Source organism: Leishmania infantum, chromosome 29, assembly GCF_000002875.2.
Source record: "Leishmania infantum JPCM5 genome chromosome 29".
NCBI lineage: Eukaryota > Euglenozoa > Kinetoplastea > Trypanosomatida > Trypanosomatidae > Leishmania > Leishmania infantum.
This window is the reverse complement of record NC_009413.2, coordinates 750,408-771,356: the sequence shown is the minus strand read 5'-3', so window position 1 is coordinate 771,356 and position 20,949 is coordinate 750,408. Positions and strand designations below refer to the sequence as shown.

The following is a 20,949-nucleotide window of genomic DNA, read 5'->3' as shown; positions in this document are numbered from 1 at the left end:
ATGTCCTTGGCGACGACGGAAAGGACGCCTGCGACGGTGGGGAAGCTGTCTCCGTCTTCAGGGATATTCAGCATTCCTGATAACATCAGCCCCGTGACGGCGGAGGAGGCGCCGAAGAGCCGTGACATCCTTCTCAACGATGCGTCCTTATCGGAGCTGTCGCGGCAGACCGTGCTGCAGTCCGAGCCGGTGGTGCTTCGTTTGTGCCACGTGGGCAAGAGCTACCCTATCGTCGGCTCTGATGAGCGTGTTGTGGCGCTCAAGGATATTACGCTGGCTGAGCCAGAGCACTCGAGCGCGGCAGCGACGACACAGGAAGCCTCCAACACGAACTGCCTTCAACGCGGCAACCTACCTCCGCCGTTTGCGCCCGTGCGACGCGGCGAGTTTGTCATGATCCGTGGACCCAGCGGTGGTGGCAAGACAACGCTGCTAAACATCATTGGCAGCATCGACTCCTGCACCGAGGGTACAATCGAGCTAAACGGGAGGATCATCGACAAGGACACCAAGGAGAGCGTTTTGGCAGACATCCGCCTGAAAAATCTCGGCTTCGTGTTCCAGACGTTTAACTTGATCGCTACCATGACCGCCGCTGAGAACGTGGAGCTGCCTATGACGCTACTGGGCAAGATGTCAGCGAAGGCAATGCGGCTGCGGTCTCGCCAGCTGCTCACGCTAGTCGGACTGCGTAACCGCATCAACCACCTCCCCTCCGAGCTCAGTGGTGGCGAGCAGCAGCGTGTGACAATTGCGCGAAGCTTGGCGAACAATCCGTCTATCCTCCTGCTTGACGAGCCGACAGGCGACCTGGACACGGCGAACACGATCGAAGTGATGGATCTCCTCATGCGCATCAACCGCCGCACCAAGACGACGTGCATCATGGTCACACATAATCCTGACATCGAGTGCTACGCCGACCGCATCCTTTACGTGAGCGACGGCCGCTTTGCGAGGGAGGTTTTCAATACGCTGCCTACGTGCCTCAACCTGGAGAACTACACCGAGTACCTGGCCGCCAAAGAGAGGGCGATCACCGGCTTCGCCGAGGTCGGGGCTGTCGAGGATGACAGCGAGCCAAGGGCCACTGCGGCGATGGCAGGAGACATCGACAACAAGGGTGGTGAGATCCAAAAGCCGAACTCCAGCCGTGTGCTAGAGTCTATTACCGAGGGGCAGTCAGCGTGCTCCATTGTGCCGCCTGCCGCGTCGCGCTCCGCAGTTGTGCACCTTCTCTACCCTCCGGCCGCTGCCACGGCACCGAGCCTCAGCGGCGTCACCCAGACTTTCCCACACACCACGCATCACGGCAGCGTCTCCGTTCCCCCTGCGTTCGTTTCTTCAGCGCTGGTGCAGCGCGAGGAGAGGGAGGTCCCCAATGGGCTGTAGCGTTCAAGCGCCACCAGCGCGTCTGGTCACGGCTGCGTATGTGCTGGGAACGTAAGCGTGTGTTCGCGTGCACCACAGGCACGCCGCATGAAGCCCTGTCGTCGACGGACGTGTGACATCACTTTTTTCTTGTCGACTACCGGCATCCCCATGGACAGGGCCATCTGGCTTGTGTGCCGCCGGCATCTTTTTCTTTCTCCCTTCTGCTGTTTTCATTTTCGTTTTCCTTTTCCATTTGCAGGATCTGCTTCTCCAGCTCTCAACGTATATTTTTCATGTTTCTCTCTCTCTTGCTGCCGTTGCCCTCTGAGTTGCAGAGGTTCATTCCGATGATAATAGTGGCTCCTGCCGTGCTGCGCGCGCTTCTCCGGTGTCTGGGATAGCTTGCTTCCGTTTTTTTTTTCGGCACTTCTATTTTCTCGAAGCCTACTTTGTGACAAGTGATGAGACACCTATAGAGGCGGTGGGAGGTGAGAGGCCTCGATGCATCCTCTGGCTTTGTGCTGCTCTCTCTCCTTGTTCTGCGTGTTCATTCCCTCTCCAGCACCCACTCTCTCTGTGACCTGCACATATGCGCAGCTCATCTCGTGCCCTCCCCCCCCCCAGGTGGCATGCGGAAGGCGAAGACCACGCCGTTTTGTAGAGGTGAATCCAGGGGTGCATGCATACGGTTGTGCGGCTGGGTATGGAAACGGGGGCTGTAAGGGAGAGGCACGCTGCTAGGCATGCCGAGCACATAATACCCATGCATCTGCGCCCTTGCACATACGCCTCTCTTGAGTGCGCTATCTTCTGCGGGGGTGACTCTTTCTAGCATGTGCAACGCGAGTTACCCTGATGACCGGAGGTCACCTCGGTGAGTGGTATCTCAGGGTCCCGTACGCTTCCTCTGTCTGTGGGGAAGCTAAGCAAGCCCCCTCTCCTCCCACCCCTATCCCTGCTAATGCCGAATGAATTCTAGTGGTGACAGGGTCAAGCACCTACGACCTATGGAGGTTCGAGAAATGCATCGCCACTGATGCTGGCGGTCATTCCCTGGACAGCGCTGCCTTGGATCGACCTGCAACACTGAACACGTGTGCACTGCCCATATGCTGGTCACAGGGTCAGCGTGACTTGAACGCATCCCACACCCGTGCCCTCACTGCCTGCCGGTGGGTGAGCCTGAGCGCCACAGCGAGGGGGATGCATCAGGTGGCGACCGGCATCACGGGGGAGCGACCGTGAAGCGAGCTGCGAGGCGGGTGGTGGGTAAAGTTTTGAGGAAGCGACTGCGCTGGAATGAATGGCTCGGCGCATTTCTCTAGCGCGTGTCTCACACTGCTTTGTACCACGCGATGGGGCGTGCGGCATGCCTGGGGGAGGGGGCTGGAGTGGAGAGTGGTAACTTATGTTGTACAGCGGCGAGCAGACACGTTGAAGAAAAACGTGCTCCTTCCTCCTCTACATGAGCGTGCTTTATTCCTGTTTTGTTGCTCTCTTTGCGCATCGTGCAAGTAGTGAACATCATCTCCCGCTCTCTGACCCTCACCCCCTCCCCCTGTTCACCGCCTCTTTTACCGCATGTGGCGGCCGTTAGGTAAACAGTTGCGTGTGTGGTACCCACGTTTCACGCCACTCGTTTTCTTGCTCTGCCACTCTCTCTCCAGCTTCCCTGACGTTCTCTCTCTCTCTGGTTCTGACTGTCGGTCCGGGTGTTTATTAGCCTTCGTCTTCTGTTGGGCTCTGCCTGCCTGTGATGCTCGGGTGCACTTGTGCTGAGGAGTCTCTCTCGCTTGCCCCTTTCTCTTCCCCGAGCTGAGCAGCACACAGATCAAAAAACAAGAAGGTGGAGCGGGTCATATGGGTGACGTACCCGACGAGGCTCGTCATCTTCGCCAAGTCGCCGTGTTTGGACTGGCGGCTGAAGAGAAGTTGCGCATACGTGAGTGGCGTATTCTCCGTTACGCAGATCAGCTCATCGCTTTGTGCCGTGATTCGCCAAGTGCTTCGCCTACTACTCCCCCCCTCCTCTCCTTTGCTGCTCCGCAAATGCGTGCGTGTATGGGCACCGGCGCACCTCTGAGGTGCGGTCTTCGTTGTGTCGGCATGTCGAATTCTCCCTCCCCTCCGGCCTCCTTTTCCTCCTGTGCTCAACACACAGACTAGCAATCCTCGTGTTCTCCTCCCCTCCTCCATCTCGAACTCTTCAACCTGCGGACGTTCCACGCTTTTGCTTGTGCACACATGCGCCCCATTTTATACGCGGCCGCCGCCATTCGAAAACCGTCGCCGTGCTCACACGTGGCCAAGCAACTTCAGTCGTTTTAAAGCACATTTAGGCACACGTGTTTCAAAGCAAGGGCGACGAGAGAGAGAGGAAGAGAGAAAACACGAGACAGGAACGAACGAAGGGGGGCGCCCAAAGGGGAGAGGCACGTACGCATCTGTGGACGCAACTTGATCCCGCTCACCTTTGTTTGCTTGCAGGAGAAGCACTTTCTTGTATCTCATCCTCCGCATCTCCCTGTTTTTGTGGCTCTTCTTCCCCCTTGCACATCTCTCTCTCTCTCCTTCTCCTCCTTCGCGGGAGACATCCGGTGCTCGGCAGCTCTCTTTGCTTCGCTTCCGATTGTGTGTCTGCGGCTTCCACGTGATCAAGTCATCCTTAATACGTGTGCGTGCGCGCGTGCGCACTGCACGCCCCCGTCCCTCCTGTCAATCTACCTAACCCTTCCTCCCCGCTCACCCACTCACACACGCGCGTAAAACGCGAAGTCTACACCGAACCTTACAGTCCCTATTTCTCTCTTTTTTTCCCATCTCTGTCCACTGTGTATCCACGAGCGGCGGCACACAGGCGCGTTGTGAAGAAAGAGACTTTGCACGCACACTTAGGCATACGTACACACACACACACACATACGAGCGAACACGCCCACCTTCAGACGAGCTCAGCTGACCGTGGAGGCGGTCGTGCATTCTTTTCTGTTTTTTTTTTTGTCAATCGTCGTTTGCTTGCGCGTCTTGTGCTCGTTTTCCAAAGAGCGCCGCGTTGCGGCGTCTCCTGCTCCTCTTCTCTTTTTCCGGTGTGGCGGCAGAAACGCTTGCTCTGTCGCCTTTCTTCACATTCTCGGGTACCCTACTCTCCCCTTTCACAACCACTCCCATTTACCGGTCTCCTGCTTTTGTTTTTCGCTCGAGATTGCACATCGCACGCTGATCAGGATTAGTGAGTGTGCGCGTGTCCGGTGCACGCATTTTTTTGACTGCGAGTTTTTATTTTGTGGAGAAAAATCTTCTCCTACATACCGATTGTGGGCTGCTGCTGCTGCCGCCGCTTCGCGAGGAGATTCCTTGCGTGTGTGCGTGTGTGTGTGTGTGTGTGTACTCGCAGATATCTTGCTGTCCTCTAATCCTTGCAAAGCGTTTTGTTGTGCTGCCCCTCAACTTTCTTGGCGTCTTCACATTTGGCTGCCTATCCTGCACCTATACACACCTCCGCCCCGCTCTTGTGGTTTACCCGTTAAAGCTCTTCGCGCAGTCACACAGGCGCATACACAACAAGGCACGCACTTCGCCGAGATGCAGGAGCTCCCTCGTCGAACGGCGAGGAAAACTCGGCGGGAGGCAACTGGGGAGCCTCTCACTACCGTGTCATCCACCTCGACGGCCACAAAAGATGAGGATGCACAAAGGAGTGGGCTGGCTGAGAATGACCTGTCAGGCGCGCTTCCGCAAACCTCTGCAGCTGCTGCCTCCCCCTTCCTTGGGTCGAGCCGCAACTCCACATCGGGGTCCCTTGTTGAGTGCTGGATCTGCTTCGACCCCACCAGCACCCCCTTGAACCCTATTGTCACCCACCGCTGCCGCTGCCGCGGCTCTGTCGGATATGTTCATCAAAAGTGCATCGATCGCTGGGTCATTCAGCAGCGCAACCGCGCTTGCCGCAGCTGCGGCGCGTCCTACCAGCTGGTGCACTCCGAATATCCCCCCGGTGCAAACCTTCCGCTGAGGCCGCACGAGCGCCGCGTGTTTTTGTTGAAGTTTTTGATTAAGCCGCTCCTCCTCGAATCCGCCGAGACGCTCTGCTGCGTCCTTCTGCGCTTTTTCGTCCTCCCGCTCCTGCTCGGGCTCGTCTACAGTTTTCATCGCTGGCCGCTGCTGTGGCGGCCCATGTCGACCTTTGCAGCATCACCGGAGCGGAACTTTAGCTACACCGCCTCAGTCGGTGTCCCCGGCAGCCAGGAGGTGCTGGAGAATGAGGACGGCACGTACACCTTGACGGAGTCCTTCTTGGCGTGGGCCGACGCAATTCTCTTTGGCCTCGTCCTGTGCACCGTGATGAACGCGGTGGCTGTGGGGTGGGAGAAGTGGAACCACTACTTCCGCGCTGCCCGGGAGCGACTCGCCCGCGAGACGGCAAGGCGAGCTGAGGAAGGAGGGTTGGCACGAGCGGCAGCGATGCCTCCGGTAGGCCCTCTCGACTTTCATGAGGAGAACGGCCCGGCAGAGGGAGTTGAGGAGCGGGCGGAGGCCACGGAGCAGGGGGGGAACAATGATTCTCCACAGGCGCAGCTGCCGCATCATGAGGAAGCGTCGCCAGAGGGTTTTATCGTCGAGGGGTGGAGACCGGAATGGGGACCTCTGCCGGCGGCGGAGCAGGAACTTCTGCCGCGCGAGGATGCGCCTGACGCGCGCCAACCTGGGGCGCGAGCAGAGGCGAGGGCAGTGGCAGGCGAGCAGCACTCGAGCAGCGACAGCGACAGCGATAATGACGACTCAGAAAGCGGCAGCGACACGCCCTACCGACTTTCCTTCGTCGACGGGGTCTTTGACACGATCGACTGGGTGAAGTCGGGCGCCGGTGGCGGCGGCATGAAGCGGCTCCTCCCTTCGTCGATGCGGCAGCTCTGCTACGGTCTTGCACTGACGCTGCTGCTGCGCACAATCTGGGGCAGGGTAGTCGTAGCGCTTGCCTTTGCAGGCTTCATCGTGAGTTGGCGCTACCGCCACACGCGAAACGTCCTCACGACACAGAAGCGGCGCTTATACGAGGTTGCAGAGCGCGTGCCGCTGCTGTCGCAGGAGGCGGTGAAGACACTCTTTGGGGTGTACCTCGTGGATGCTTTTTTCTTTTACGGTGCGCTACCCGAGCTGGGAGGGATGATGCTGCACTACGCCGTCGCCCCGTACGTGGATATTGGCTTTGATCGCGGCTTCCTGGCCTTTTTTCACGGACTCACCGTGCTGAAAGTGACGCTCTACTGGGTGGTGGGCGCGGTGCTGGTGATGCTGCTCACCGCGATGGAGTTGACGGTTGTGGGCCCCTTGTTTGCCAACGGCGTCGATCTGTTCTTTGTGCGCAGCTTCGATGCCCGTTGGGACTCCGTTCTCGGGTACTGGCGCTGTGTCGTGACTCAGGTATTCGACTCCGACCCTCCCCGCATCGTTCGCGGCTTCCTCCGCGTGGCGGTGGTGGAGCTGTTGGTGCTGCTTGTCTTTGTGCGGGTGCCGTTTTGGGGAATGCTCGGGTGCCGTGACTTGTTGTGGGGTGATGGCACAGCTGCGCAGACAGGGCTTCCGCTGAAAATGTCTCTTTCACTGAGGGTGACGACCGGGTACGACATCAGCGCGGACGCCAGCCTTGACGAGTGGCGCCGCGCCGAGGTTCTGCGCGTTCTGGCGGAGCGGGTGCTGCTCCCCTTTGGTGCCATGTACGCAGCCCGAGTACGAGAGCAACTGAGGCCAATGCTTGATTCAATCCCTCTCGACACCATCGCCCCCCTCGAGCTGACTGCCGCGAGCTCCACTTCCATGACACCCGCCGCCCGAGAGCTGTGGGAGCAAGTCTGGGGCAACATGTCAGATCGCTCGGTGTTCCTTTTTCACCTCATCGACCCCGAATCCGCCAAGAGGGTCGCAGCGGCGTCGGAGGGGTTTCGCCACACGCTGGAGCGCGTTCAGGAGCCGATAGAGTGGCTGCGCGTAGCAACATCCGAGGATGGCGTGTGCAACACGGTGATGGTCTTGTCCTCCTCAGCAGAGTGGTTAGGGACGCTGCAGCGGCAGCCGCCAGTCGCAGATTTGGAGGCCATTGTGGCGCCGCCATTCACGGTTTCAGAGCAGCAGAGCACCTCGACCGCGCGTGCGCATCAGATGGTGCTCAACGCGTGGAGAAACACGTACCAGGATGCCATGAGCCGCATTGCCAGTGTCCTGCACCCCGAGGCGGTGCCGACGCCGCGGTCGTTGTACCCAGAGCACGACACGGTGCAGGAAGAGCCTCACACCGTGAGCGCGATCAAGTGTTACATGGCCGCACTGCACTTGTCGTACCCTTACATGGGCATGGGCCGCTGGCGCGCCCTCGCGTATGAGTGGTGGTCACTGCTGCTGCTGCGCAACACATTCGCGAACTACGTCGTCGACGTCCTCAAGTACGTGGCAGCGATATCAACGGTCCTCTCCTGCTTCGCCGTGTACCCCCTGCAGCGAGCGCAGCTACGCATTCTCTTTCCGGTGGTTCGCTGGATTGGTCAGAGTGTCGTGCACATGGAGGACTACCTGTTTGACCCAGAGCAGCTTCGCGCGGTGGAGGGATTTGTGGAGCAGGAGGGCGAGGACGAACTTGTTCTGCCTCCGATGGTCGAACCGCTGGGGTTCGACCGGCGCGAGGAGTATGTGGAAGAGGCGGCTATCCCGTCCTACCTCCTGCTGCGGCGTGTGGTGGTGGCTGTTCTCTTCCTCGTCGTCGCGTCCGTCATGGTTTGGATCGTTCCCGTACTGTGCGGCACTCTCCTCTTGTGCATCACGAGGAATGCGCTACCGGTTCTTGTGGGGGCGGCCTCCTTGAGCTTCTTCTGCTGGAACCCCACATTGTTCGCCCGCTCCGTCATCTTCGGCACAGCACTCACCATCGCCATTGTGTTCGTCGTGCCGATCGTCGGCATCATCTACATCGGACCTTTTGCGCAGCTGTTCTGGAGCAGCTACCCCACCCTGGTGGAGGAGACATTTGAGCGCCAGTACGACGTGCACCAGATGGTTGGCCCTTACACGGGCTCCGCCACAGGCGGCGATGGCAGCGCGGACGGCGACTCCGATGACGACTGGGAAAGCGTCGACTCCCGCGACGTGGTCCAAGGAAATGCCGAGGCCCTGCACCAGGATAGAGGGGCAGAGCCAGACGTCGGGGACGGGCCGCACGGCGACGTGCAAGCCGTAGCGGCTCACTAGAACTTCCTCCCTCTCTCATGCACATAAAGGCGTGCACCGTCATCGCGTCTCTGTGCGTGTGTGCTGTCCCTCTGTCTTGTAGTATGCAAACTTACATACGGACGCATATGGTCCCCGTTTTCTTCCCTTGCTTCACGTGTTGAACACGAACACATAGGGCAACCAACTAACGAACCACGAAAAAAGCAAGGCGAGCGTGATCGAGGAAAGCTACGCACATTGGTGGATGATGATGGTGGTCGTGGTGTATGCACGTGCGTGGGTGTGCCTCTTGTTCGCGCTACGGGCGTCCGCTTCTTTTGGCTGCTTTCCCTTCTTTCTCTCCTGGCGCAACTTTTCTCTGCCTGTTGCTCGTGATCTTGCACTGGCGCACCCTTTGAAGTCTTCCTCTTGTTTCTGACCAACTCGCTGTAGGGAGAGTGCACGCGTGTCTTGTTGCTCCACTTCTCTCTACCCCCCCCCCTTCTTGTGCTGAAGGCGCCGCTGAGCCCAGGAAGGTGATGGTAACATCCGGCAGGAGAGAAGTAATGGCGAGAGAGCCTCGAGAGCAAGCTTCCTCGGTAAAACGTATACGTCGCGCTGGGACAGTGGAGGTACCCATTCACCCTCCCACACACACACATATACTTGGACACCAGACATGAGAGCACCTCTACGCATTTGCCTCTCTACTTTTTCTCAGACATACAAAAAAAAAGACAGGATAGCAGGGAAGAACACAGCAAAAGCAATCATGACACTTCTTCCTCGTGCGTCGAGTTAGCATGCCCTGTGATGGAATGTGCACATGTGCGACGCCAATGGCGAGGGCAGAAAGGGCGGAGGTCGTCTTTCTATCTCGGTGTGTGTGTGTGTGTGTGTGTGTGTGTGTGAAGACTCGGTCAGCTTGTCGCCCTGCAGCTCCAATGGCTTATGCGTATGCGCTTGACACGGTCTCTGACTCTGTATTCCTATGTTTCTTTCATCTGCTTTCTGCTACACCTCCTTGCGGCCCCGCCCCTGCGCTTTTGCATGCTCCCACGCATGTGGTCGCCTCTACACGCTCAGTCATCACCTTCCACCCTCCACGCACCCTACCGGCACCTCCAGATAGGCGCTATGGTATTTTTATCGTTGCTGTGCGTCTTGCCCCTTCCCTTTTTTTCAGCGTTGTGCTCTCTGAGTGTGCGCTTGTCTCACAGTGGGCGCCTTGTGTGCCAGCACCCTCCCCCCCCCCGGGCGCGACTGGCCGGATTCGCGAGCGGCAGCTGGTTTGCCTGCTGAGTGCTATGCCGCTTCGCTTGTGTGCATTCGTGAGGGGAAAAAAAGCACATATCATTGCACCCTACGCCGCACCTCGCGGGAACTCTGCGTCGCCGCCGCCGGAAAGCCGTACACCTCCGCTTCGAAAGGGCAGCGTCATGGCCTACAGGTCTGTCGCTCCCTCCTCACAGCTTCGTGCCTTAGCCCGTCAGGCAGCGGTGCCGCATTTGCCAACGGTGGCACACACGGTCATGCGCGTGCAGCGTCGCTTTCGGGCGTCATTTTCATCGAAGCACTCCCCACATGCCGACTCCACGGCTGCTGTGTGCGACGAGGACAGCACCGACGATTGGTCCAGTATTGAAGTTGAGGTGCTGATGCCGGAGCCGGAGGTGGCTGCCTCTGGAAACACCACGACGACATCCACGGCCGACGACGCAGCGACCTCCGGTCGCTCTTCGTTTGCCTCTCCAACGAGCAGTAGCAGAGCGTACACGTCGGTGGAGACGATTGATGCCATCGATTCGTACGCCAAGGCGAAGGTGGGCAATTTTGTGCGGCGCTGTTTGCAGCCATCGGCGTCTGGTGCCGACGACGCCGCTCCCTCATCTTCTTCTGTGGGCTTGGAGGTGCGGCAGGTGCAGGGATGCGGCAAGGCGACGCAGTACCACGCTCGCTGGCGGCTGCCACTGCCGGCGGAGTTCGGCGAGCGCTACGGAGAGGGGTTTGCACCGACGCCCAAGGAGGCTGAGGCAGTGGCTGCCATGCATGCCGAGCGTGTCATCGACGCACTGGGCTTTCAGCTGTTTCAACTTTCGTCAAAGCAGCGCAAGCACGCGGAGGCAGCGAGGGCAGCAGGTCGGTGGGCCCCGATGCCCACGGCCACCACCACCACCACCGCGTCTTCGAGTGGTGCGCCCATCACGACTGCGGAGGTGGTGCCGCCACCTGACACACCGTCGCCGCCGCCGCTGCAGCTGCTGGGATTGTCCGCTCAACAGCGGCAGGAGAAGGAGCTACGAATCGACCGCGTCCAGTTCGCCCCGGTGCAGCGCGGCGGGTTCACTCCTCTTGCCTTCACATTAGCATCTCCTCAATACTTTGACTCAAGCAGCCACAGCCGCATCGAGCGCTTCTTTCGGGTTCACCGAACTTCATTCAGGGCAAACCTGCGCCTCGTATTGCTGAAAAGCGGCGGCCACGGCACCACCAAAGGAGACGGCGTCGGCGAAGGTGTGGACGCGCGCCAGCACGCGAGTACTCCAGGAGGCCTCTTCCTCGCTCAGCTCATCCTTCCCTTGCCTGCACGTTTTGGAAAGCGCATCGCCATGGGAAAGGCACCCACTCGCAAAGAGGCTGTGCTGCTTGCCTGCATGCACGCAGAGCTCATCATCGATGCCGTGGGCTTTGCCCTTTACCCTGAAAACCGTGAAAAGCAGGCCGCCCATGCCGTGGAGTGCGCGAAGATGCGTCGCTGGTGCCCGCAACCGGGAGACTGTGCATACCGGTATACCGCTCCTTCCCCGCCACCGATGGAGCTTGTGGAGGAGCTTTATCCGTCAACGGTTGCAGCAGCTACAGTGGTGACCTCCGAGCCGGACAGCGCCGTTGCCGGGGCCCTGCTCCACACGGGTGCGACAAACAAAACGGCCCACGCTTGCGGAGACGGAGGGAGCTCCGGCGTCTCTCCTTCACCGAGGCTGCTTGCAGACGCTCAGGCCGGCAGCGCGCCGTCCCCTGTAGAGTCGATGTTACTACAGCATCAGCAAGCCGTGTTGGCGGTGCGCTATTTCATAGACGAGCCGTCGCTGCGCGACTTTGAGCCAGCGCGGCTACTGCTGGAGCGCTATGTGAAGCAGTTCGTCTCGCGGTTCGCCGCGCACGCCGAGAGCACCACCTGCTTATCAGCCGCCTCCCTAACCGACTCTTCGTTGACGGAGCTCATGCTTGTGGAAGAATTGGGCCAGCGTGACCGACGTGTCTTTCGGGCCACCATCACGGTGCCGCTGCTCAATCCGAAGAGCGAACAAGCAGCCCCAACGGCAGCAGCAGCGTTGGCCGCACCAGCAGTAGCGCCGGCTGCGGCGCCGGCTGTCGACGCCCGCTCGCCGCTTCCGTACACGCAGTCGTTTGTTGCGATTGGTGTGTCCTACACGAATCACCTTGCCGAGTTGGCTGCTGCCATGCACGCACTGCGCACATTGGGGGCACTGAATCGCCTCTGCCTGGTGCGCGTCAACACTGCTGTGGCGCAGGCGCTGGAGTCCTTCGCAATGCGGGCACAGATCCCTCTCCACGACGCGGCACAGCCCATGCTGCACCCGTCGCAGCTCCCCCCCGAGTCTCTCCCAGCACCGGTGAGGGTCATGGAGGGCTTTGTGGGCCGTATCGCGGCTTCAGGGCTGAACCTCAGAGATCGTAATCACTTGCCCAAGGACATGGATTCGGAGAAGGTGAGGGACCGCTTTGCAACCCGCGTCCCGCTGCTGTCGGAAGAAGCGGGAACGGCCGTGAACACGTTGAACCGCGAAGAGGACCTTTTGCGGGAGCTACGCGCACGTCAAGAGCGACTACCCCGCATGCACTGGGACACGTCGCCAGACGCTGATGGCCGCATCATCGTGTCGCCCGATCAGGATGCCAAGATGAGCCGGATGTACAATCACACGCTCTCATCCGTGCGCCAGCCTGACGTAAGGGCGACGATTCGCTTACGTGACTACCTGGAGCGCCATGGCAAGTCGCCCGAGATGGCGCTGTCTGTTGTGCGGGTGTGTGGCAATCAGGAACACGCAGAGAAGCGCGGACTGTATGTAGCGAAGGTGTTGCTGCCCGTCACGCTGCGCCACCAGCCCAAAGCAAAGCGGCGGCCGCCTTCTACCGTCAGTAGTCAGACGAGCGCGCTGTCGTCAAGCGCCCCACCGTCGTCAGAGTCGCAGCAGCCGAGGCAATCGCAGCTGCCAGAGTACGTAGCGCAAGGAGAGGGCCCCACCCGCGACGATGCAGTTCTACTGTGCGCAGCGCACGCGGAGGCTCTGCTTGATGCAGCAGGCCAGCCGTTCTACGACCATTCACTCCTGCAGCGAAAGCACGCCGACACGGCGCGAGCGCTCGGGCGCTGGGCACCGCTGGTGCGCGGTGCAGCCTTGCCTCCAGAGTCACTCCGTCGCACGCCGCCGCCGCTGCGCAAGGTTACGTGCGAAAGTGGAGTGTGGGCTCGCCTCCAGGAACAGCGACGCGCCTCGGCATGCGAGGCCGTGACGAGCGAGCCCGCTGGGCATGCAACTGGCGTGCTGTCGCCGGCCTCGTCCACTCGCAGTCGACACGCGGGAACGACGGCGCCTGCCAGCGCTTCTGTTGTGGACGATGAAGCGCTGTGTGATATTGCCGGTCTCCAATTCGTCTACCACACGGACATTACCCAAAGCGCGCTTCGCCAGGTGGCGGAGTACTTTTCGAAGAACGGTTCCGACATTTATCGGATGGTGCGCCAGTACGTGGTGCGGCATCCGGAGCTCGGGGTGATACATCGGGCTATTGTGGAGATGCCGTTGCCAGCGTCATACGGTAAGCGGTACGCCGTTGGCTGTGCTTCTACGAAACGCCATGCGCTTTTTCTCTGCTGCAGCCACGCCTTGCTCATTTTGGATGCCCTACAACTTCCCGTATACACGGAGTATGGCCGACAGCGAAGGTACGCGCGCGCGGCGGCTGTGAAGGGCCGCGATGCGCCCCTTTCCGGCAAAGCCTGCGGAAAGAGTGACACGCCGTCTCCGCCAGGGCTCTACTATCTCACCACATGCGCCGCTGCCAGAGAAAAGCCTCCAGCCATACCAAAGCTGCCCCTTCTCAGAGACCGCAAGAGCCTGCCCCTGTGGGGTACCTTTGTGAATCACTGTGCCTCGTACGTGACACGCAGGCGTGAGACGCGGGTGACAGAGGCAGTCAGTTCAGTAGGAGGCCCAAGGGTGCCTCGCTCAAACGTCGTTGCCGAGGACGCGACGTCGGATATAGCCGCTAGCACACCGAGCGACAAGTTTGCGCGGCGCCAACTAGCAGACTTGTGCCGCCTTGCTGGACTGCCTGACCCCACAGACGACGTGCCGTCGAAGTCTGTGGCGCTCTCTTCAAACGAGCGGCGCTTCTTTACTTTCAAGGAGCTTACCGGGACACCGTACACGATGCGCGGTGTCAGCGATGCGTCTCCGGCAGAGAGTCGCCACCGCGCCTTTGGGCAGGGCATCCAGCTCCTCCTCCTTGTCGTGCGTCCCAACAGCGACAGTGCGCCGACGCCGCGCCGCAGCTGGTGGGACGGGCAGCAGCGCACCTTGTGCATCCACGATTGCGTGAGGAATCAAATGACGCCGCACGGTTGTCTGTGGGTGCTGCGGATGTGGGCCGCCATGCACTACCCGCCCCTGTGTGTTCGCATGATGCTGCGGAAGGTGGAGCTGCCGACGGAAGAGGGGGGCAAAGTGGTCGCGTGTGCACACGACGCAGATGTAGTGACGAACCCAGAGCTGACGCCGAGCCTGTCCGCGCCCGGCACGCCTTGCCCCCCTACTGACTATCAGGGTGTAGCGTCTATTGTCGAGTCCCGTGACGGCGTTGAAAAAGTGCTGTATCATGCTGCCTGTGAGACTGCCGGTCCCGCCGCCACCACCGCCGCTGATTCTGTCCACAGAGCGCTTCGGCAGCTGCTCAGCGATGTCCAGCGCAGGCCGACGATGCAGACACTCTACCGTTTTCTGTCGAAGCAGCCGCAGCTGCACATCCCGTCTATTCGCGTGCTGGCCGATCCCGAGGATGTCGTGCATCGATTGCATGCACTGGTGTGCAACTCTCACGGCAGCGAGCGCATCGTGCGGTCCGCCGAGCCACTGCAGGTAGGGCATCTGGCGGTCCTGTTGACGCTCCTCCAGCATGATCAGCGACCGACCGCTTCGTTTTACAAAACATGGCCTGTAGAGCTGCTACTGAAGTGGGTTGGCGCCGTCAGCAGCAGTACCCAAGGATGGGCTACATCGAAGGATGATGAGGCGGACTGCGGCCGAGCTCAGCGCGGATGCCTTCCCTCGACGCTAGAGTCCACCTTTGTAAGCTACGGTCTCGCCCGCGCCGCGCCGTCCGCGAGGTCGGCATTGCCGACACGCGCTACAAGCTCGCGCCTTCCTTCTCCGGTGGTACCCACGCCGCTCGCCGGCGCACTAGCGCTTCTGTGCCGGTGTCTTCCTCCACTCCCTGACGTGTTGATCGGCGAGGAGGACGGAAAGAACACGGCGGCAGTGCAGGTAGCTGCAAACACGACGAGGCTGGCAGAGCGAGACCGTGAGCTGCCGCTGCAGCTGGCTCACCTGATCCTCATGGGACTTCTGCTAGGATGTACCCCTTGGGCAGTGCGCGCGGCGGCGATTGTGGCGTGTGCAGAGCACACATTGGAGTGGTATGACAAGCAGCAGGGGCTGTCTGCCGCTGCCGGTAACAACGACGCAACGGCAATGACGCCGCCGCTGCCAGCCCCGCGCTTGGCGCCATACGTCAGCGTGGACGTGACAGAGGCAGTGTTGGCTTCGCTGGACGCGACAGCTCCCCCTTTGCCCGAGACGGTGCTCCGCTACGCGTCGGAGGTGGAGCGGCGGCTGGAAGCCCTGTGGGTGGAGGCCTCCGCCTCGGCAGCTGCGGGGAAGGCGCCGCCTCTGCCGTGGCTGCCACCGCCAGAGGCGTGGGGCACGTGTCTAAGGAAAGCAGACGCGAGTAAGCAAACCCCTTCACCAGCAGCCGGTGTCCTCACACTGACCGAGCGCCGCATTTTGCGCCCACTGCTGCAATGCGCAGTTGCCACGTCAGCCGCCCCTCACGCGGTGTGGGTGCGTGCTACCCGCATGGAGAAAGGAGGCGGCGCTGATGAGGTTTGCGGCGACGGTGCCGGCTGGTGTTGGGACGAGACAGATGCGGAGGAGCAGCGTCTCGTCTTCCAGCACAGACATGCTGCCCACTACGCTGCCGTGCGCGTAAGCAATCACGACCTCACACAGGTCGAAACGCTCGAATCGGCCAATGGCATCTCCGCGATGGCGACATGCTTTGCTGCCTTTGGCTGTGCTGTGTACCCCACCGAGCCGCTGGTGGCCTCGACAGTGGAGCAGGAACGGGCGTCTGCGTTGTTTCGTCTCTCGCGCGCCGAAGACGACTTCGAGGACGAGGCACAGGCGAACGATGACGACGCGGACGACGCCGCAGATGCTGCGCATGACGACGAGGAGGGAGGAGAGGGGGAGGAGGATGAGAAGTTGGACAGCCTCGACGACGACGTTGACGTTGGCCAGTTTGCGCGCGTCTTCGGGACGTGCGTCTCGCCGCTCGCCGCAGCGCTGGTAGCGTCGGCACCGACAAGGTCTGCATCGCTGCAGTCGCACCGCCTCATATACCCTACGCCCGATGACGTGGCTGCTGGCGGCGCACTTCGTGCGGTTGGCGAAAACTTACCCGTGCTGATGACGGCGTTTCAAGAAACGGTGCCGCTGCTCGTGCACCGTCGTAGCTCTGTGCCGCTGCTGTCAAGCCTTTCTGCGCACCTGCGTTCACGCGTGGAGACAACGACCCCGTTCTCGCCGGAGGAACGGCGGGCCATTTCGCAGCTCTTTACCATGACGGTGCGCACTGCGGCTGATGAAGAGAGCCGCGGTGATGAGGCGGCGTAGTGGCAGCCAGGCGTGGGGTGGTCCGATGAGGGATACGTGCAAAGGGAGCAGTGAAGAGTACCGCCGTCGTCGCCTCCCTTCTTCGCCGTGTACTAATTTGGATGCTTCTTCTTTTCAACAGCAGACACGCAGGCGTGCGTGCGCGCGGCCGCCCCTCCCCCCTCCATCTTCTCTGCCTCTCTTCACACACACACAATAACCTTGATGAAAAGGGAAGAAACAACGACACTCGATGCATGAGCGACGCAAAAGAGAAACGGCAACAACGGGGAAGACATTTTGCAAAATCAACTTGCTGCACACACGTGCGCGTGCGTACGTGCGCAACGCGTTCACTTCTTCCATGCGTTTGACTGCACCCCCTCCCCCTTCCCGCCGCAGCGATGGCTTGGATGAATCGAGACTTAGCGCAAAGGCCCCCACCCCACCTCCACCCCACCCAACCTTCGCTCCCTGAGCCGGCTCTTTCATTTTCTCTCGTGCGAGTGCCGTCGGCAGTGAGCACCTCGCGGCGCCCACGCGCCGCTTTCTTTTCGTTGTCATGTGTGGCACTGAGCCTCTCGGACTACCCGACGTGCCCGTGGTGCGGATGGCGCGAGGGCCCCAGTCATGTGCACCTACATGCATGCCAACGATGGGAATATCATGACAGGACGTGCACGCGCGCGCACACACACACACAAACGCTGAGCCCTCTTCCTACCCTCTCTTGCGTCCCTCCGACCTGCGCGTGTCTTTTTTTCTAGAGCCGGTTGGGGCACGGGTGGGCCACCTCTTCGCTCCCCCTAATCGTCTCAGCATCCAAGAAGCCCTCTCTGAGTAAGCGGCAGGACCCCTCTATCATGTTTGCAACACCTTCCCCTGCGCCGCCCTCTAGCGCCCCCCCCCCGCCACCGCTAACGCGACGGAGTCTACTCGTGACACTTTTCCTACGGCTGGTGTGTTCCCTCCAGGCGCTCATCTTTGCGAATTCTCTTCCTGCAACGCTACCGCTTACCGACTGCCCTACGCGTTTGTGGAGGCGCGTCTCATCTCAGAGGCAGAGGCACAGGTCCGCTGCAGCCATATCGTCTTCTTCCGCTTGTGTGGATCTGGCTGGATGGTGCGTCTACTTCCTGCACGATGTGGATGCGCCGGCCTGCTCACAGCTGCAGCACAGCATCCTCGACACGCTAGCGAAAAGATGCCATACTCCTCGCCAAAGCTGGTTTTATAGGTCACAGATGTATCCGACGCACGCACGAGTACGACGTGTTTGTGGCGGAAGTAGCAGCGTCTCTGGCGGCGAACTTCTTGTATCTGACCAGGTCCAGCGTCATTCTGGGTGCGGTGCGCCGGCGCACTTTGCGCAGCAGTTGTAGCGTCGCTTGCGGCAGCCGCGTCGGCCACGGCCGACCTCGCCAACCTCTCCGTCGGGAACGTTGGGCATGTCTTTGCAGAGGGGCGCAAGGCGGAGCCACAGCCTCGGCTGTGGGAACGTACCAGCTGCGATGGGTGCTACAGGTCTGCACTGCAGTGCGGGCCTGCTGCACCTGTGCGAGTGACGAAAGTGCCTGTGGCGGCGTCGATGCGGCACACCGCACCCTCTCTGCGATGCTACTGGGCTGCGTGGCTCCCGGTACTGGGCCACGTCGCGGATCAGGTGGGGCCGCTACTCAGTGAAGCCGACTTTACGGAGATGATGCCGATGCACACTGACCGCCCTTCTCTGCACGGCAGCGTTATTATGCATTACAAAGCGCTGTCTTCGTGGCGACGAGGTGCCGATTCTCTTGCCGCGACCCTTGGCGCCTTTTTGTGTGTCCGTGTGTTACACGGCGTGACCGTTGCCGTTATTGTGCTCTCTCTTTGCTGCTACAGCTGCTCTCCGTCACCTTGCAAATAGGCACCCCCGAAGCACAAGAAAAAAAAAAACGAGATACCAGACGAAGGCGAAACAGGGAGATGATGGCTGCGCTGCCTCACTCCACCGTCGCCATGCACCGCGCCTCCACTACTTTCGGTGGTGACCTGCGTCTCTGCAGATATTTTACGCACTGCGTCGGTAGGCCGTTTTTTTTTTTGATCGGCGCGGTTTGTCTCTGCCTCGCTCTTATTCGCGGAGGACCGATGCTGCGCCTCTGCGTACCTCCCACTTCCTCTGGATGTCTCTTCTACTCTGCCCGTCATGATGTTCTGCGCTGTCGTGCCCATCTCACACCGCCGCCTCCTTTTGTGTTGTCTGTGATGGCTCTTTGCTTTTCCGCCTCTCACTCGCGTCTGCATCCCGCTGCCTTTCCCTCGACACGCTGGTGCGCCGTTACTCTGCGGAGGTACACACACACACACACACACACATAAATAGCAAAACAAAAGCGGGCCTCTCTCGAAGATCATTTCGCATCCCCCCCCAGCAATCGAACGAGCATCCAAGCTGCCCTGTGCACGCCTGACCACTGCTGCTGTTGTCTGTCTGCCCTGCGTCTCCGATTCCTTGTTGTCGTTTCCTTTTCTCTTGCTGTTGTGTGCCTGTGTGTCTCTGTGCCTGCTGCTGTTTGTGTGTGGGCTTGTGTACATGCGTGCGTGAAGCTATCCACGGAGGAGATGGTCGGTGTGCGGTGCTCCTTCTTTTGTTTTTCTTGTTCGTGACCGACTCGGCACCAACTTCAGAGGAAGCGCGTTTCCTTCCCTTGACTCAGCCTCATCTGCTTGCCTTCAGCTGTCTCTCAACACAGGCACGCCCAGACAGACACACACACACACACACGGGCATACGCGCACACATACACTCACGTGTGCGGTGTCTCAAGGGGCGACACTGCGTGCTCGAGCATACAGACAACCTCTTCGTTGCGTCCCTCTTCCTCTTTGCCTACATGATCCTCTCGTCGTTCGAACTACTAGCGATCCTTCTCTTCTTGATCCCTGCGCGGCGCTAATCTGCACCATCTCTTGCAATCACTTTGCATATCCGCAGACGCACACCCGCACCTAGAGAGTCTTGCGCACCCTGTACAGGCCTCTGGGGCGCCCGAGCCATGGCGATTGGGCTTGGCCGCACTATCAGCAGCCCTGTCTTCCTCTTTTTCCAAGTGCTTCATGGCATGAGCTTGTTCTTCGTCATGCTTGGTGTAACGCGGGTGCTGCTCGGGATGGCGGAGCTGTCGATGAGTACTACCGCCGTCGAAGATAGGACGCCGCCACAAGTGGCTCCTTTTGCCCTGTCGCTGGCCATGAAAGGCCAACCGTACGCTGGGCCCGCACCAGCGACGCCGCGAGGGCTTCACCGACCTGACAGACTGGGTGAAATCGTATACCAGCATGCTAGCATGCTTGACTTGCTCGTGGAAGACACTCTCTCTTCTACAACGACAACTCTCGCGCCAGCACCACCGGCGGCGTCGCTGTCTTTTTTCGAGAAGCTCAGCTACTGCTTTCACGTACCTCTTGCCTCCTTGTTCGTGAGCACGGTTGACGTGCGTGCTGGAACAACTGTGGGGGCGCAAGACTTGAGACCTGGCGACGTCGCTGCCCCAGATGGTGTAGTGAAAAAGGATGTTCGCCTCTCTGGCGCCGACGCGCCTGCCGCCGGACAGCTGCGCGACGGCAGTGAGCGCCGCTTTTATCTACAGCACATGCTCGCGGCGCTCCTGTGTTCCTACCCCCTAGCAACGCTCCTGCAACGTCGCAAGCTCGTGCTCGACTTTGTTGTAACGATCTATCTAGCGTACTGGCTGCTGGCGGACATCGTTCTCTGGCGTTTGCTCGGCGGCGGCCTACATTGGTGGGCAGCATGCGTTCTGGGGATGACTGTCATGTACGGTGCCACCTACGTCATATGCCGGCGGAAAGAGTTGCAAGAGATTCGCTTTTCTGGCGGCGGTACGGCGGGCACCGGCGCAGGCGTGCCCGCGACCACGACAATGTGGCTGAAGGACTGCCGTGGCGAGGATGACATCGTCGGCGAGGAGATGCGTGTCATCAGTCGAGAAACGCAGCGGCACAGCGGCAGCGGCGGTGCTGACGCTCATGGCAGCAGTAAACCTCACGACGCTGCCGGCCGCTCTCGGGTCCCTGCGTCCGCGCAGAGCTCAAACGGAGCCAAGGTCGTTGCCGTCGATGTGAGCCGCGCGCCAGAAGAGGCGACGCATAAGCATAAGATGGTGTAGCAGCGTGCGCCCGTCTTCTTGCTGAGCCGTGTTGCGTGTGCACTGGCGCCTCTGCGCCGGTGCGTGTGCTTTCAGCGGTGCGCTGCGGCTCTTCATTGGCTCTCTCATCTTCAACCCTGTGTGTCGTGATGGAGGTCCTTCCTCATAGATTCTGCGAGGGATACGCCCATCTCCTGCTCTTGACCGGGCTGGGCTGCTCGAATGTGTGCTCCTCGTTCCTGTTTACGTCCGCCGCTTCCTCTTTGTTT

General features: G+C 60.3%; 4 protein-coding genes across 4 annotated transcripts; all 4 read left to right on the top strand.

Moving 5' to 3' along the window:
- ABCH2 (ATP-binding cassette protein subfamily H, member 2) lies at positions 1-1,392 on the top strand (the record flags this gene model as incomplete). Its single annotated transcript, XM_001466660.1, has 1 exon — positions 1-1,392. One exon carries the CDS (start codon positions 1-3, stop codon positions 1,390-1,392), a length of 1,392 nt encoding a protein of 463 aa, XP_001466697.1.
- Positions 1,393-4,956: 3,564 nt separating this feature from the next.
- Positions 4,957-8,610, top strand: LINJ_29_1770 (putative Zn-finger domain protein; the record flags this gene model as incomplete). The annotated part of the gene is made up of 1 exon (XM_001466659.2): positions 4,957-8,610. One exon carries the CDS (start codon positions 4,957-4,959, stop codon positions 8,608-8,610), a length of 3,654 nt encoding a protein of 1,217 aa, XP_001466696.2.
- A 764-nt stretch (positions 8,611-9,374) lies between these two features.
- LINJ_29_1760 (conserved hypothetical protein) lies at positions 9,375-16,553 on the top strand (the record flags this gene model as incomplete). Its single annotated transcript, XM_001466658.1, has 1 exon — positions 9,375-16,553. One exon carries the CDS (start codon positions 9,375-9,377, stop codon positions 16,551-16,553), a length of 7,179 nt encoding a protein of 2,392 aa, XP_001466695.1.
- A 3,017-nt stretch (positions 16,554-19,570) lies between these two features.
- On the top strand, positions 19,571-20,701 carry LINJ_29_1750 (conserved hypothetical protein; the record flags this gene model as incomplete). Its single annotated transcript, XM_001466657.1, has 1 exon — positions 19,571-20,701. One exon carries the CDS (start codon positions 19,571-19,573, stop codon positions 20,699-20,701), a length of 1,131 nt encoding a protein of 376 aa, XP_001466694.1.
- Between the last annotated feature and the right edge of the window lie 248 nt (positions 20,702-20,949).